Source organism: Aquila chrysaetos, chromosome 5, assembly GCF_900496995.4.
Source record: "Aquila chrysaetos chrysaetos chromosome 5, bAquChr1.4, whole genome shotgun sequence".
In the NCBI taxonomy this organism is placed as follows: domain Eukaryota; kingdom Metazoa; phylum Chordata; class Aves; order Accipitriformes; family Accipitridae; genus Aquila; species Aquila chrysaetos.
This window is the reverse complement of record NC_044008.1, coordinates 46,699,431-46,718,411: the sequence shown is the minus strand read 5'-3', so window position 1 is coordinate 46,718,411 and position 18,981 is coordinate 46,699,431. Positions and strand designations below refer to the sequence as shown.

The 18,981-nt window shown below is 38.7% G+C and overlaps 1 protein-coding gene across 1 annotated transcript in view; it reads right to left on the bottom strand.

The window, feature by feature from the left end:
• PRTG (protogenin) overlaps positions 1 to 18,981 on the bottom strand; it is an 88,055-nt gene that overhangs the window by 1,094 nt on the left and 67,980 nt on the right. The window contains 8 exon segments of the mRNA XM_030016074.1: positions 975 to 1,079; positions 2,032 to 2,197; positions 3,119 to 3,239; positions 4,427 to 4,609; positions 8,819 to 8,989; positions 9,788 to 9,915; positions 12,095 to 12,281; positions 12,830 to 12,925. Of these exon segments, the coding sequence (XP_029871934.1) occupies positions 975 to 1,079; positions 2,032 to 2,197; positions 3,119 to 3,239; positions 4,427 to 4,609; positions 8,819 to 8,989; positions 9,788 to 9,915; positions 12,095 to 12,281; positions 12,830 to 12,925 (1,157 nt within the window).

The following is an 18,981-nucleotide window of genomic DNA, read 5'->3' as shown; positions in this document are numbered from 1 at the left end:
TACAGGAGGTTAAAAAGAACCAATCTCAAGTCTTGCTCATACTTTTCCATAATAGATGAAATAATCCCTTCTAGCTAAGCATGGCTAATCAAGAATGATTTCACTGGAGAGACCTGAAAGGTATTTTAAAAACATACTTGGTAGAGCTCTCTCCCATCCCTTCATCCATATTCTTTAAGCGTTACTCCTTGGGTGGTAGCAAATATTTTTCTTACAGAGGCATCAGAAACATGCAGCTGCTTCTGGAAATATTTTGGAATATGAACTTACAACATGGATATCAAGACTTCCTATTCCTTAAATATACAAGAGCACAATACAAGTTACAATTCAATAAACATTAGTTAGATGCTTCATAGGTGTGAATTTGCATGATAATGTTCAGGATTTGGTTTAACACTTCAGTTTTAAACTGTTATTCTTCTCATCCAAACAGCAAATGTGTCCAGACCAACAATTTCAGAAGCCAGACAGTTCTACTCAGATTCTCAGTTTCTTCAGTACTTTGGGTAAATCATTTAATTTCCCTCTTTCGATTTCTCTTCAGCAAACAAAGTTTTAGCTGTCAGGGTAGGAGGGGATTCTTTGTATTTTTTGTATTATTTTTATTTATAAATACATATTTAATTTGTATTTATATTTATACAAAGTCTCTGCAGATGTAGTACTGTAGATGCTGTGCATAGACCCAGTACACAGAAATCCTTTTGCTCGCAGATAAAAGGGCACAGGCATGAAAGTAATCAGTGAACTGTAAAGAGTTACAATATCTGACAACTTGGGACAGAAAATGAAACTTCTGTAAGACTTTACTACAAGGTAGAACACCATCAACCTTAACACAACTGAAACTATCCAATTAAAACTCAGACCACTACTTATGCTTTTCCATAAATAGAAAACTACCTATCTTCCTTTGCAAACACAGGGTATTACAGTAAAGATTGCTCATCTCTGCCCAATAGACCAATTACCTCCTCAGTCTTCACCTTCTTAGTATCTTGGAAAAACAGCCACCTTTTCTTGCAGTTAGTCTTTGTGACAGGCCCATAGCTGTTAATAATCAGATCAGATCCCCCCTACAATAGAGGAAGACACACAGACATTTATTTTAACAAACTAAATTTCAAAGATATTTGAAAATATTTTTCTATTCCTACCTATTGGCTCCATACTGAAAAGGAATACAAATGTCGTCTTAGTCACGTTTTTGTGGTCTGGTATTCATCTACTGCTCGAGATAAGTCAAGACCAGATCCACTAAGTCTGGCAAGCCCACAGGCCAGACCCAACAGCTATAATACTGCAAACACACAGCAAAATATTCCAGCCACTGCTCTTGCTCTACTACTGGGGTCCATTTCCATTTCCCAGCTCTTGCATATATTCTCAGGGAGCAGCTCCACTCAAGTCTGCAGTGTGTACAGAACAAGCCTTAAATCAGTATGTCTGCATGTGAAAGCAAGGCCAATGTGATTTTGTCACACTGGACTCCTGGACTGTAAGGTTCTGCACATCCACCCATCCGCTGATACATCCTGCCATCTAGATTAATTTATAATATGACCAAATATGAGTTTATAAAATGTAACATTGTCTTACCAGTAAATATACAGAAAAACACTATTTTCTTTAACACCTGCTTAGTGTCATACTTGACTAGATCGTGCACAGGCACTTACTGAACTAGGTGCTGACAAGGACTCTCTCACCTATCTCCTTTTGGACTAGCAGAGGCCACCTAGCAGCCCTAAGTCTATGGAGCTTTTATCCTTTGATGTTGTGCCAGAGCCAAACTCTGCAATCTGCAGAGTACAGTGTAAGACAAGTGTATTGAATCAGATCTCTAGCTCAACTTTAAGTTAAGTCTTGAAAATTTGACCCTGTATTGCCAAACTTGTGCTTGCCCCATTAAAAAACCTCCTGTGGATTTGTAGCGTACACATTTTACTTTTGATAAGGACTCGGATGTTATAGCAATGAATTCTAAAGAAAGATTTCTGTTTTGGGAGTGAGTAAAGCTCACAGTACCTTAGCATCGATGAAGCTGTTTCCCACTATCATTGGCAATAAGGATTCCTCATTCTCTGCAATTCCTTCAATACTCTTCTCTACCTCATTAGCACTGGCTAATGAGATGCTGTTATGTGACAGCTGGTCAGTGCTTTGCTGCACAGGTTTAGGAGCAGATGTTTTCCTACACAATGTTAAGCAGGAATAAAATTGACCCACAGGAAGAAAATACAAAAAAATCAGGGATAAACTTCAAAGCTATTATTAATCAAGTAATATTGGTATATTCTTGGTATTTACATTTGTTATATGATACTCCTAACTCTCATGGAATTTAAATGTTATTGCTTGTGATAAAAATAACACGTGCTTCCAGTTAATCATACACAGTAGGCTACAAGCTTATGTGCAGACAGGAATTGTCATGATTAGTAATATTACTTGGAGGAAGTAACCACTAATGATACTAAGACCTTTCTACCATGCTACACAGAGACTGTCTCCCAATCCATATTTTTTCCTGCATGTATGCTAAAAAGCCCTTGTTACTAAAATATACTTTCAGACAGTTTTTTAATTTATTATTTCAAGCAACTTACATTTGTTCTGATCCCAAAGTTATGGGCAGACTCACTGGGCCAGTTTATGCCTCATAGCAGCTTGTGACAAGACAGACAGATGGTGGCTTGCACCACTGCAAAGAAACTGCATCATGGAACTGCTTTATGTCAGAGTTCCTCTTGTCCAGCAACACCAGAGGGCTAAAGCCTTGCAAACCAGGTCTGGGCAGGCTGGAGGGTTAAACAGCAGGAGCAGATGGTGTAAAGCATCATGCTTATCTGACTCAAAAGGGGTTTTTTATTTGGAAACGTGCCTCATACTTAGTTGTCAAAGCACCACTGATTCTGTGGGTTCTTCATTCTTTTCATTGGAGAAGGAGCTCAGGTAGAGTAGGAAGAGCCAACAAAGTGCTTTGTTTCCACTGCTGGTCGGAATAGGTGAAGAGACAGAGTACTTCATAGAATTTAGCACTCTTGGAGAAGGCAGCATGTCCCAAGAATCAGTGCATTGAGAAAGAGCTCAATCTTCAAGAATAAAAACATACCTGGCTTTACTGCGATAAATTAAGATCAGGATGCAGATAAGAATGCAGGTCAAGGCTATGCAAACCCCAACAACAATGCCAGTCATTGATTTCTGGTCCAGATGGTAATAGTCAGAGTAAGCTATAGCAAAAAAGAACACAGAAAGTCTCAGTAAATAAGAAGAGTTACCCCCTGCTCCCTGTCAGGAAATTAATAGGGTTACAGTCACAACCACAGAGACAAATGCTTCCTTTTAATGAGATTTCCAGACCTTCTCTGTCATACATTTTGACACTTTTGAAAATAAAATTTGTAGACCAAACAGAGGAGTGTATGCAGTCCTTGTGTGGGAGGGGAAGAAGGGACTGCCGCACACCACAGCCTCTTTTCAGTGACCTACAACATGGAGCAGAGGAGCTCACTCCAACCCCTTCCTTACAGGGTGCTACTAGACAACAAAAGGAAAAGGCTTGGAGAATTCCAGCCACTGTCACCTAGGAGGGTTGACTTTGGTTTATGCTTTGACATCATATGTCTATTAACCTAATCCTGAGGGCATGACGCTATTTGCTTATTCAGGCCTAAAATATAACTGAGTTCCAGGAAGGGAGAAAGCCTGAGCAAGAAAAATCCCTGTGTTTTAATCACAATTCAGTGTGGAGCAACAAGGAAAGGTTAAAAGGTTCATGTACCTGAATAATTGCTAGCTCTTGTCTCCCCAAATAGCTTTAAAATCTGTAACAAGTCACCAAGATAAATCCCATTCTATGTCAGACAAAGACAATGTGTTCTTCCATCCTTATATGGAGAAAGCACTGACATTATCTTAATTTCCACAATGTAACACAAAGTTTTCCCCAAAGAGCTCCAGGTGGGGCTGACTTCTTTGATGAAAATATACGCTGGTGTATCACTGACTGACTGGTTGATTTGGGTTGCTGGAATACCAGGAACCAGCAAATTTCAACAGATTTATTTGAAATGCTGTCTGGTTCTAACTGACCCAGTGCTACTTGTACCTCAAACCAAATAAAGGAACTGCCTTAGAAGAGTGGCTGCAAAGTTGGTATTGATGTAAAATTCAAAACAGTTACGTATTCTCATTTGAAAGACAAACTTCCAAATTATGAGCAAAAGAATTAAACCAGTTCTGAGTTGAACCGAGATAAAAATTCCAAAATGGTTTCATTTAGAAGAAAATGCTACACTGTTAGGACTGCCTCACATAAAACAGAATGGTTTACCCAGAAAGCAGTTCCAAGCTAAAGCAAACAGGGATCTTTTTTCCTGGTACTTGTGACAGCAACAATCAAAACATTGCTACTGACTTGTAGAATCTCCTGAATCCAGGCGTTTAGGTCTCTGATTAGACTCGGATGTCGCCTTTGGCAGGACAGCGAGTTCTACCGCATTTGAGAAGGGTCCTTCTCCCACTTCATTGGAGGCTGCTATTTTGACCAAGTAGACATTTCCTGCTACAAGGTTTTCCAGCAAAGCCATGGTCATTGCTCCTATGAAAAGATTTGATAAACAGTTCCAGTTAGACAAAATCTGTGGGAACAGACTGAGATTTAGACATTGGGACCTACACTTTCTTTCCAATACGACCTCCAAATCTTGGTTGAGGACTGCGATCATTTTCATACGTTCTAACCTGCGTATACAGGGTACAGAATGAATGCTGGAGTTGCCTGCTTGACCCTTCTGTCCTTTCTCTCCATACTGTTTGAACACAGCATACTGTGAAGTGCCAGTATAGTTCAAAACCAAGAGTCAAGTATTGGCTACAATACATAGCATACTAATCCTAAATCTAGCGCTAGCTGCATTTCAGTGTGATAGTGTTTATGTTGTGATCGTATCTGTGAAAAGAAGCTCCAAACATTAACCAGACTTTCAGGCAGAGAAACCAGAATGTTAGACCTCTCTCATATACTAACCTATGTGCCTCTCCTAGATCCACTGTACCATAAATGTGAATGAAAGTTTCAGGTTCAGTTTATCAAATTTCAGGTCTAGTTGGTAAAATGAACAGGACAAATTTGAAAGAGTACATTATAGCATGCTTTTAAAATAAAATTAAACCCTATTTAGACTTGCGTAGGCTTCCTTGATTACTGTGCATCTAAGCTGTGCTACTAAAAATATTACAGAAAATGTCTTTCTCGCATGCTAAGGATTCATTTCCTAAAGTCCCTGAAGGCAGGAAAAACAGATTAAGAACATAAATAGGATTCACTTGCATTGTCCTTAGACAGGCAAAACTCCTATTAAAGTCAGTGAGAGCTTTGCCTGTCCAGGGACTGCAGACTGCTGCTTAAAATTTCAATTCCTTTCTAAAATTGCCTGTGTTTCTTCCTACCATAGAAATATATTGCTTTTCTTTCCCTAAATAGTGGCAGTTACAGGACCAAATCTATCCCTTGTTCTCTTTCACATACTCCACTTACTTTCTCAGACTTAAGTCTAAATTTCAACCTTTCAAATCAGTTTCAGAAGCCAGAATTTATAGAATCATGGGAGTGTATAAAATGTAAGGTTGTTTTGTTGACAGAAAAGATTATACATTTGGCAAAAGGGAAGCTACTTCAAAAGCTATTTCAGCTCTTCCATCAAAAACACCCATTAGCTGAAAGCATTTGAAGTAAAATGTGAGGTATCTGTAACCAAAGGAGCTGTAATATCTAGCACCAGCAAGGGCGAAAGGTCACGTTTCAATATTACAGGCTCTTTTCCACCAGCTCCTTTCAAATCTGCTGCATTGCTAAAGCAAGTAAGCACTTTGTGCTGATTTACTGCACACCAAGTGTGTAAAGGCTATAACTTCTGATCCACTTGAAGAGAACTACAGAAAAGGGGGGGAGGTGGCTGGAAGATAACTCACATCACGAATCAGCAACAAACTGCATTTATATTTTCTAATTCTGCCATGCCTAGCACAAGCTCAGTCAAATTAATGGGTTTTGGTTTTTAAGTAGGTAGATTGGTAGAAATTTTCATGCATAAACTAAAGCCCATGCTAGGACTTTTATAGGTGGTAGGGTTGATCTGTGGGTTTTTGTTTTGGTTTGCTGGGGGGGGGAGTAATTTTTTTATTTGGGAGGCAGGGTTTGAAGGTATGGGAAAGGAATGGGGGGTTAAGATTTCACAAATCTTCTGCAGAACAAGTTTAGTCTCTAAACACAACAATGCTATTTATTGCATAGGGTTAGCTGATCTTATCAGAATAAATGCATTAAAAACTGCAAACCCTGCTTTTACGTCAAATTACCTATGAAGGACTGTCACAGGACTATCACAGTATTTGCCCAATTTTACTTCTACATACTAATTTTCTTTCACAGACTTCTTCATCTGTACTTTACCTAAGAGCATTACAGATTGTCCCAATGTGTCAAGATGCCCAAATTCCATGCCATGCCTCAAACCCTAATATATCTGTCAAAATACAAAATTAGTGACTCTAACATTGATGGACATAGTAATATACTGAGATTTATAGGTCTCCATTTGCTCATTCCCTCCAACGCTTTCAGTGTGGGAACACATGAAAATGTTTACTGTTATTGCCATCCCCTCATCCGAAATATCTATGGTAAAATACTATTTGAGATGCTATTCAGTTTCACAGCCATGGTTGAGCTGAAGTATATACCTGAAAGCAATTCAGCCACTTTGCTGCATACAACAAATACAGTGTATCATCACCAGAATGACAAGATTTATTCTTCAAATATAAGCTCTCTATGAATTTAAATCTGTGGGGTTTTTAGTGAGTAAAAATTATTATTAAATTAGTCCTTTAATATAAGAACTTTACATCACTTTCTTTCAACAATTTAATGGGACAACTTTATGTCACTGTTTCTTTGAACAATTTTAACAGTGAAAAAACATGGGCTCTAATCTTCCTCCTATAGTTAGACCTCATTGATATTTCAGAGACTAGTTATTTTTCACAAATTTTGCTTAAGATTAATAACCATTTTGCTGTTATTCTTCACAGCTGACCATTCTATTTGAGGCCAGCCTGACAAATACCATTCTGCTCCAGCAAAGACAAAGCAGCACTGCCACCTTTCAAAATGGCTTAGTCCTTCATCCTCTCTTCAGAAGCAGCACAAAAGACAACCACCATCTTTGAACTAAACAGTTCACTCTCTCTCATGGTGAAATTGTCTTCTGTGAGTGAACACTTACTAAGTTTTATGCATTTTCTCCACAGAAAATTTAAAGCCTCACTCTCTGCTGACAACTAAGCTTTCAGCCATGAAACAACACAGAACAACAAAATAATAACTCTTCCTGGACAATCCTCTTAAATAAGCTACTCAAGCACATGACTTCACTCTGTAGCACTGAGCTTCCCTCTCTGGTTTAATACATTATTAGAACATTATTCTGAACTGCCTCTATTTTGAATACCAACCAAACAGTAAAGGCCTTTTTCTTTTTTTATGGCTGTCATGGTTTAACCCCAGCCAGCAACTAAGCACCACACGGCCGCTCACTCACTCTCCCCCCACCCAGTGGGATGGGGGAGAAAATCAGGAAAAGAAGTAAAACTCATGGGTTAAGAACGGTTTAATAGAATATAAAAAGAAGACACTAATAAAGATAATGATAACACTAATAAAGTGACAGCAGTAATGATAAAAGGACTGGAATATACAAATGATGCACAATGCAATTGCTCACCACCCGCCGATCAACACCCAGTTAGTCCCCAAGCGGCGATCCCCCCGCCCCCACTCCCCCCAGTTCCTATACTAGATGTGACGTCCCATGGTATGGAATACCCCGTTGGCCAGTTTGGGTCAGCTGCCCTGGCTGTGTCCTGTGCCAACTTCTTGTGCCCCTCCAGCTTTCTCGCTGGCTGGGCATGAGAAGCTGAAAAATCCTTGACTTCAGTCTAAACACTACTTAGCAACAACTGAAAACATCAGTGTTATCAACATTCTTCTCATACTGAACTCAAAACATAGCACTGTACCACCTGCTAGGAAGACAATTAACTCTATCCCAGCTGAAACCAGGACACTGGCTATAGTAGAAATCTGTTCTTGATGCAGCTTTTCAAATCATAGTATTATTCTGGAAAGTGTCTATAAAAATTTAGACTATATCTACATCTAATCACAAAGATGTGACTGCAGTTCGTATCACCATACTTGAGTTACTGTTAGATTAGCTAGCTGGGGCTCAGCGGTAGAACAGAGCCAGAGAGTTAAATTGAATTTGCAGAGCAATTTACTGGGAGTAGGGGAAAGTTCATTAAGCAAACTGAGCTAACTGGATTGGCAGTGATCAAAAGAAATATATAAACCCATATAGGCACATTTATAAATTTCTTTCTGGAGAGCAGGGCATCTCGGAGACTTCAGATTTGAAAAAGCGCATTTACAAAATGAAACCATCACAATCATGGTTACAACAGAACTAAGATGGATGTAATTGGATTTATGAAAACATTTTGGTTCACATGCACACACTGAGCTCCAAAGCAACACAGCCCCTCTCCCCTCACCTTCTGAGTATTAAATGGTTTTTAATACATTTTCATCACAACCATGGGAATAATTCTAAATTAATTGTAACTTTTATGTGAACACTTGTATGAATTTCTTTCTTATTGTAGTCCAAGGGAGCTGAAAGTAACAAAGCATCTTATAAGTAGCATCATTGTTAGTCCAGTTCATAGGTTTATGATTTTAGTTTACCTTCTCTGTGCAACACTTGCCATTCCCCAGCAATCCAAGACTTCCTGGATGCATAGAGGATAGTATATCGTGTAACAACTGTTTCAGGACCATCAGGTGGCTTCCAGGAAACCAAAGCAGTATCATCCTCTATCAAAGTCACCTTCACTCCTACTGGAGGGCCAGATGGTGCTGTGAGAACAGTAACACAATGCTATTAGGCTAACCTAATTTACATGCAATTAAATTGCTCAGAAAGAAACTGATGTGCAGACCTAATGGGTACTGCTACACCACAGATAAACAACATATAAACAAACACATACTGCTTCTCAAGAGAAACTCTTCTGTTAACTCTGATCTGGTCAATAGCTTAGATTTTGTGAAAGCAAATTTCATATTTTTCCTTCAACTCCAGAAGGAAACAGTTTCTGACAAAAAACCACATCATCACCCTGCGAACTATTACCCATCCCAAACATTGCAATGCTGAGAACATGAAACTGAAGTTTTTTAATTTTCTAATTTTAATTTTCTAATTTTAATTTTTTAACTGACCAAGCTGACAGAAAAGCAAACTAGAAGCTAGGGCAGTAGATATGTAATTTTCTTACAGTTTCTAAAATGTCTGGGTTTTAAAATACACTTTCAAAATGCCTATGAATCAGCCATGCCTGTTCAATACATATTTTAAATTTTTTATTCAAGTTATTTCCATTCAGTGGGTGCTAATGGTGTAAGTATATCACATTTTACATAAAAATCATTGCTGATTTTAGGTAGATTTTGCAAAAGAATTTCACATTCCCAAAACAAGGATTTCCCTGACAGCATTTTTCTGTCTCTCACTGAGAAGAGCAATATCTGTATCTCAGAGGTAAGTATTTCTCTCTCCTACAGACAGCTTAAAAATTAATAAGCGATTTTTTAGGCCATTTGGGTTACAGAGCTTTCTTTTTAGAACCACGTGGTCCTCTCCTAGTGCCTTACCTTCTGGAAGGGTAGTATGGTAGACTACTGGACTCCAGGGACTGGAGAGCTGGTCCACATGCAGCCGAACTGCAAATTCATACATGGTTTTTGGCTCAAGACCTTGAACTAACATGTGAGTCTCTGACCTGTACAGATGAAGGAATAAAATAAATTTAACACCAGCAATTGACTTAAGATCCCAAACTCAAATGTTATCTCTTAGTCACTGTGAGTAGATTCTCACTGTCAGTTCAACACAAGACAAACCAGTTCAAGTCCAGACACATGCTCCATCTGCGCTGTCCACCTGAAAATGTAATTGTACTAACCCTGGAGCTCTCTGGAGCATATTATGTCTGCTATCGGTTGACTTGAGCTCCAGTTTTTATACAGGTTGTTTGTAGAGCTGATACACAAGCAAGTCCAAGAATATTCTTGCCCAGATCACCAGCAAGTATCCCAAACTTAACTTCTTCCACATTTGTCTGTAGGACACTATGCTTCAAGATGGAGTAACACTTAAACTACAACCAGCACCACGGCTGAAAAGGCACATGCTGTTGGCTCCATCGGCTATTCCTGATCTGCTTCTCAGTTCACAGAACAGACATACGCTATGTGTGCAACTTCCCCTTCCACTTCTGGCTTCTATCACCTCATGTGTAGGGGATGTCTGTAGAATACGTCGCACTTTCTCCGCTGCGACAATCTAGGGAAAACGACACAGCGCCAGGGACTCACCCTGGGGAGAAAACGGACCAACACAGATACTGTGGATCAAACGATTTCTCCGTTTATTAACTGCTCAACACTCGGTTATATATGTTTCTAGTATCTACTCACGCATAAGCCATTTGTTGATTGGTTAACATGTGCCGTTCACGCACTTAAACAATAGTCTAATTGGATAAAGTCCTCTAATCACGGGAATAGTTTCCTCCGCCTGCATGCTGTCTTGCACTCTGTCTTCAGTCACATCGCCCTCCTGTTATCAGTCACGTACACCCGACCTTGTTCTACTTTTTGTGCATTCTTCAGCAAGCTCATAATAATTGTGCCTTTGTGCAGTTAGCAAACTTACAACGACAGTTGTGCCTTGTGCAGTTTCCTTCGTCCTCCCACAATTTCTCCCACAAATATGAATGTTCCCTACTCATCTTCTAGTCATATTTGGTAATTTAATAATTGTAAAATTGATTATATTAATTGTAATATTGTAGTTTACTATTTGATCGCAAAGTCAATTGTAGACGTTCTGCTTTACTTTGATTCTGGGGGCAGGGGGAAATCTTTCATATACACCAGGGTTAATTCCAGGTGATAATACCCAAGTTGAGATTAAATCTCAATTTAAAATGGTGTTACTCTACAGATATTGCTTTATTAAATCTCATTTAGTATTTTCATCTTCCATACTGCAAAGGCAGTCACCAATATTTGCAACAGTCTCATCCTATCACAAAGAGCGGCATTTATTGCTATGCTCCATATTGCACACTAAGAATTTTACATGGTGATTATACTGTGTCTAATCGTGAAGTCAGGAGTTATACAGCAGGGGATGTGTTCTTTGAAGAGAAGACCATCAGTATTAGGATGGAAACTATCTTTTAAGACAGCATTTTTCTTATTTAGAAGGCTTGAGTAAACCCAAGTATTGAGGGAGCTACACACATGTGGATTCTCTCAACAGCGTCATGGCTCCCAGCATAGGCAGTCACAATGGAGCAGTGTCTTCTGCTCCCATACCACCTGGGCAGAGCGTTGAACACCAAGCCTAGGCAGAATTTCTTCCCTGTTCTGCCACTCTGGCTCACGCATTGCTTCTCTGAAAAGCAAGCTGTAGTTCCTACTCAGCTTTCTCCTGGCAGGGTGCCACACACTCAGGAATGTGGCATTCCCATAATAACACGCTCAAGCCCTCAAAACTCAAAAATTCTTGTTTCCAGTCTTAAAATCAGACACTGGGCTAAATCCCATCTTTGCCCAGACAAGCTACCTATAAAATAGGTATTCAATTTTGTTTGGCTGAAGAAGAGCTTATAATTAAATTCAACTTAGACAGCTAAAAAGCCATTAAAAATTCAAGAGCTTCTCCAGGGATCCAACGCAAGGATCACGGGTAGAGAATTAAGCTGTTCTACGAACATGTCTTAAATAAACCAAGAAACAGAACTAGCAGCCACTGGGCAAAACACACAGTCCTCTAAGGGAGATAAAAGTTGCTATAGTAAAAGGCTATTAAGAGAGGGCAGGAAGAGTAGAAACTGAGTGGGAAGGATCTGGAAATGGGAAACCAAGACTTATTAGTAGTGCTGCACTTACGTTTGAAGGTAGAGAACCAGAGAAGCATTCTGCAGCCCCACCGGGTTGCAGCGGATTGTGTAGTTAATGACTTGCGCAGATGTAAAGGCAGGCTTTCCCCAGTGAAGGTAGATAGAAGATGAAGTGTTAGCTTTGGCATAGAGGTGGTGAGGAGGTGGTGGTGGTGGCACCATGCGATCACGGACAGCTGTTTAAAACGAACAAGGAGCACAAATTATTTAATGAACTGTATACAGATACTGGTAAGATTAAGAGACAGGTCTGAGCCCACAGGTTAGATTCAAATCTGCCCCTACCCAGCACCACCTGCTATTCAGACCCAGGAATCTGATTCTAGCTATTAAAGATCCCTCCTAACCCAATACATGTCGCATATTACTTCTGTAGTCCCACTTCTTTAGCCAAAAACAAAGTCAAAACTATAAACAGAGACAAGGGAGAGAAATAAATCTCTCATAAGATACATGATACATCACTGGTTAGCTGATGCAGACAATCCAATAGGGGAGGAAAATATGCTTGGTAGCTATCTTGTTTCCTCAGCTGCAGTTCATGAACACAGGAGACTGTCTCAGTTGCAGAATGACTAGGAGAGTATTTGTCACAGATATAATCTTTCTCATTCTCTGTTTTACACTGAATTAATTGATTATTTATAGGTCAAAAACACAGAGCTGCTGAGACCTTGAAACAGCTCAGTTCTTAGTAAATTCTTCATGTATCTACAACACTTACAGACACATCCTGGAGTGCTGACTGTTTGGTCTGCCTGATAACCTTCTTCCATACTGTTATATGCGAGCAGCCTTACATGATACTTTCTTCTAGGATCTGCACAAAGAGAAAAGGAATAATTAGACTCAAATAAAAAAATAAGGACTTTCAGACTTCTACAGATAGTGAGATAACTTGATTCTCCTGCAAGTTTGGTTCAAAACTTGTCTGCTACAATCAGTAGACTGATTAACAGGCTGGATGCCTGGAAGCCTGTCTTTTCTCCAGCCCTGCGAATTCCCCTGAATCTTTGCCCAGAGTCAGTCACATATCTCCTAGTCTTGCTTTCGATAGCCTGAAACAGAAGTTTGTAACAGAAATCAGTGGGAGTAAGATAAATATCACATTTCTGTCTGTAACAAAATCACACCTTCACAGCTACAGAGCTAGATTTAATAGTATGATTCAGCATATTGAAAGTGCTTTCAGTCTCCAATAAAGATTTGTTAAAACAAATAGCATGAGGTCCACAGAAACCAACATTTATTTCTGGATAAGCAGGCTGTAATGAAGCAGGGCAATCAAAACTAAGGCAGGAAGACAGGACCCAGCAAAGAAATGGGAAATATTTTGGTTCCCAGTTCCGAGAGGAGGTATACTGTGAAACAACAGCGATTGTTAATAATGCCTTTGGCTAACAACTTCCGCTTCCACATGTTTTCTTGAAAGCTGATTCTGGCATTCTTAGAAGGTCGCTGTTCCTAGGTTAAAGGGTCTCCCTATTTCCCTTTCTCTGCCCACGTCTTTGGGTACCCATATTGCAGTTTGCTGCTTCTCTCAGTTCTGTTAATGATACACTGGCCTTGATCCAAGTGAAAAATTACTACAGAGAAATGATTTAGAAGCCTTGAGCTTTCTGTAAGTGGAGATGGCGTGGGGTACCCGCAGGTGATTAGAGTGCAAGCCACCAGGATGGCTGCACTGCTTCTCCGCAGCCTACTCCCTTGCGATGGTATTTGCAACAAATCCCTTCCATACAATGATGATTTGCAAGGTGGTAGCGTTTGCTACTAGTACATACAAGCTCTTCTGGGTTCGGCTAAACTTCACCCCAGTACTGATGTAGGTACTGGGACATTCTCTTCTATTGTCATGAACCTCTTTCTTTCTATTAAGATTTTCAGAAGGTTCAGATGTTATATAACTGTGCTGATCTTGTTTATTTCTTTTTTCCTTGCCCTAAAATACCATAATATTATCCCTTCTCAAAATAAGCTCTCCTCTTTCTCATTTTAGCTGAGATTCGATATGGCCTCTCATAAAATAAGCAGGAACACAAATCCTTGACATTTCTTCACCACAAATACGACTTTTGTTTACATCAGATCGTTAGCTCCCTCTGCAGTCTCTGCACCAGCAATACAATCTCAACAACTCGATTTATGTTTCCATAAAGACAGCGTAGTGATTTCATAATGCATTTTGTAAAATCTTTTCATTTTTATTTTGAAATAAGACAATCTTTTTATGATGTAGTTACCAACATCAGCTTTAAATGAGATACCGCTAGGTAGAGTATACATCTCTATGTATGTTTATTTTTAAAAGATATTTTACCAAAATCTAAACACAGGTGTAAAAGAAAAGGTGTTCTTAAATTTGGATCAAAGTATTTCTTTGATGTGTTTAACACTAATGGTAGAATGGGCAAGAGAAGCCCATTCCCTTTTCAAATAGACTTTAGCATCACAAGTAGACAATACAAATAACAAAATGTCAAAAAAAGAGATTTTTTTTTTAAACTAGAGTAAAATTCTCATTTGCTTTGAAGTTTTTTTTCACTTTACATATCACTTTAACAACAGACATCAGTCGTTCCGAGCCAACAAATTAAAATCAGAGAAAAGGAGATGGACACAAACACACAGAATAACCTTAAGCATGTGATAAAAGAAAATATGGAATTTTAATACTGAAAATTCAGAAAGATAGTAAGATATTATATGTAAATCATTGCAATCTCTTAAAAATTTGTAAAAAACAAAAGATGTGTGAAGGGAAGGTGCATTTAAAAACACTGAGCCCAACCAAAAAACTGCACTTCAAAAGTACCAAGTGATTTAGATACATCAAAATCAAATTATAGTGGCTTATTGAGGCAAATTACAGCACGCATCTCAGAAAAGCAGAAATATATACCTTCCCAGGCTTCTTAACCTATGGTAGGAATATGTATATTTAGCACGTAACTGAAATACTCAAAAACAAAGCCAAAATTTTAAAAAGAGGCCCTCAAGACATCTTTAAGATCTCAGTAGGATTATGCTTTGGAGGTTGTTATAATAATCGATTCTCCCATCCATTCTTAGAAGAAACTTGAATTCCGGTACTATTTAGCAGACCCTTGAACAGATTCCACATAAGCAGGTAGCATCCAGCCAGCCAAGTGTCGCAGTCTATCTTTTTCTTTACAAGTTCCTGCAGAAGAGACCCCTGCTGCATTTCCGCAAGACACAGGATGACAGACACGACAATTTATCATCCTGCTGAGCACCTTCAAAAACTCTGTGCCCTTTGAAAGTGGTCACCCAGAACTGATCATCTTCACTGTGAAATGAAGAATAGCTAAGGTCTAGTGCCCTGCTGAGCTGAATGAGGAGCCTGTGAGGTCTGTTTATCCTCATTGCCCTTTTTTTTTTTTTTTTTAAAAACCTGAATTCCTCATTAACACTTGATTGGGGGGGAGAGGAAGAATAATGGGATGTGGGAGAAAAGCAAAAAATGTAACTCCCACAAAAAAAATTCAAATGTCTTTGAGAAAAACACTTTTTTTAAACTCTTATTTTTAAGTGTCTTTAACACTCTATATTTAGAAAAAGCACAATGTTGAATACCATTCATCTTACTCCTGTATAATGCAAGAAGTTTCAAAAAGAATTATCTTTATATAGAAGAACCTGTTTAAAAATAAAGCCTCCCAACTAGTCTCTACCATCTAAAAAACAAGGTTATTTCCACTTCAGGACATCATGGTTCAATTGGTAGCAAGACTAGTTCAATCCAAAAGTGATATCAGAATTTTTAAGATGTCACACATTACTGCTCCTATCGTTGAAAAACCATCTGCTGGTATCTGTAGTTGAGCAACTGAGGAGGGCTGCATTATGTACTGCCCCAGAAATGCCTGAATGTTATAGTAATCTAAAAAGGAGAATATAAGAGCATTTTAAAGACAGTGTACTGAGCAGCAAAAGAAATTGATGTGAAACTTGTTTCACAGATTACATGTATAACATGAGCGAAGACCAATTCAAAATACTTGCTGAGACGCTGTTCCATGTTGAGCATAGCTTCATCAAATGCAAAACAAAATAGCCAATAGCCAAAGGTCTCCCTCCAGTTCCAACAGATACCTGCACACTATTTGTTTTATGAAGTGGTTGAAAATATTTTTTTGTCTGAAGTAGCCTCTGTTTAGAATATTTTTAACAATTGTTGGCTTAATTTACAGGCTTATGATATGATTTACTCCTCAATGGCAATCCCAGTACAAACTTGGCATAAAAGCCAGACACATCCTTAGAGAGAAAACAAACTTCAGGAGCTTTCTTGCCTTTAACCAGCATAGGTATCCTGAATCATTTACACATAAATCATTGATAAAAGATTGGGGATAGCTTGGCCACCTGGGGGCCTGACAGTCTCAAATTTAGTGTGTGCCATCCATGCACATTATACAGCAACAGGAGGCTTGAGAGGCTCAGAAAACAGGGAAGCGAGTATTGAGGCCATCAGTCATGCTCCTAACAGACCCAGAAGTAACACATCTTTCCACAGAAGATCACTGCTATTCAGAAAAAAAATCAGGTGCAGTGATTTACTCAACCCATTCAACACATAAATTCAGTTAAAGTGAAAAAAACCTCACATCAAGATTTCACCTCCGCATTTCCAAACTTTCTCTGAACAGTTGGTAATACTGAGTCATTTCAATTAATTCTCTTGCAATTGCCAGCATTTGTGTAGTGGTTGAAGGCTTGTTCCCAGACCTAAGGTGACCAATTATGTAGCCTATTTACCCACTGGCTGAATTTTTTAACGTTAATTTGTTTCTGTTGAATATGGTTTGGTTTAGTTTGGTTTTTTTTAGTGCTGCTGGTATTAGGCAGTTGTAAAATTAAGTGTCACAGCACCTACCTATAGCTTTTTAATAGGCATTTTTATTGTTATTACTTAAATCAGCTGGTTAGAAAGGACGCAAAAACTACACTGTTTGTACAAACCAAGAGGCCAGCACTGATGTTGATACAAACATGCTAGAGCTAATTCATGAATTTTATTACAAGACTGCCTCTGGAGTACACAGAGACTGTCTTAAAAGACATTATAGGCTGGAGGTGATAAGCTGGCATCGTTTCACATGGTACAATGGATCTGCCTCACACACCCTTTTTGTATAACCAAAACCTGTCAGTATTAAAAACACATGAATAATAGTTCAACAAGAGGCACAAATTTTGCCTCTGGTAATACTACTGCTATAAAGTAAGAGTAGGAAAAAGCTAAATATGCCTTATATTGAAATTTCAAATTATCGAAACAGATACTGTCCCAAAAATCACTGTTTCACAATTTATGTAGGATCAGCCTCATTTTCCTATGGCAGTTTTTGTAGGTAGGTCACCGCTCTCTGATGATACTCCTGTGGAATCTCATATCCTGTCATTCACTCTCCCATAAAAATCTGCAGTGAGCCCTGCAGACTCAACCCTGGTAGGTCTTTCAGCAGCAAGACACGTGGGGGAGCCTTCTCTTTGTTTTGTGAGTCTATGAATAGGTTCCATACCTTATAGCAAAACTATGGCAAAGCTAAATACTGCAAATATAAGCAAAAAAATTAAGTTGAACTATCATTTAAAACATGGATTGTAACTTGGAAAAAACATTAAACATTACAGCAGCTGAAGCTTGGTAAGAGTTTGGATGACAATGATTTACTTGCATATCTTACTGTCTTACTACATTCTGGAGATACAATCTTAAGAGACTATGTTCAGCTTCTCAGAAAGCAGATAGGAAGCTCATAGCAGTTACTGGTGTTAATGTTGTAAAAACAGATTCTTCAAGAAAAATACCACAGTGCACTCAGATGTTCCAACCCTGGTTGTGTGACAAGTCATTTCATTTCCCAGCATGGGGGGAGAACCACAGCTGCTTGTCTGTCTGGACGCAAGAAACTGAGAGAAACTGCAAAAATATCATGAAGAATTGAGAGTTGATTCATTAGCAGTCCTATTGCTCTACAGTCCATCGGAACATCCACATTTTGTTGCACCAGCTCAAAGTTATTTAGTATTCTTTACTACTACCATCAGCCTTGCTTCTACGTAAATCTTCATTTCTCTTTCAGTAAAGGGAGAAGTTGCTACTACAAAGCAGCTGTCTGTCAGAAATACTCATATTCAGATTTTCCCATTTTCTTTTCCAAAACTTAAGAAGTTAATATGTTCAAATTATATGTATTTATTAGTTAAACATGGATTAAACACACAGAGCCCAGTTTTCAAAGCTTAGAAAAATATAAATGGTCCAGTAAATACATACACAATGGTAGGCAAAAGCAACTACGGAGTTGTTATCTTCTCATGCCAGAAAACTAGTTTTAGCGTATGTTAGTGTATTCCATGGAATTCCACTGAGTTACTGTCTCAAACTTAGTTCTTCAGTTCTTCTAAAACATTGAGACAAATACACAAAAAAAACATATAAAACAATCTGGCATTGTTCCACAATAGAATAAATGGTGCTTCTGTTGACAGTTACTGGCCCCTGAAAAATACCCACTGAAAACCCAGGTTTTGCTGCAATGACTGCTGTAGCAGCTACCATTATCTGGGGGGTGGGGTGGAAAAAAGGTCTTCTGCTTTGAAGACATTTCCCTAGTGATAAAGGTGACATGGGGAGAGGAAGAAACATCTCTCCAACCAACATGGGTTAGTTCCATCTGGTAGAGTTATACCTCATTACTGCCAGATGGTGTCCTCATGCACTTCCAATGAACACAGCTGGAAAAACTAGAGGCATCAAAGATTAAATGCCTGTATTAGCAGTTAAACAACTAAAAACAAAAATGTGCTTCGAATCACTTTGCAGCTGGTGAAGTACTTTTTAAT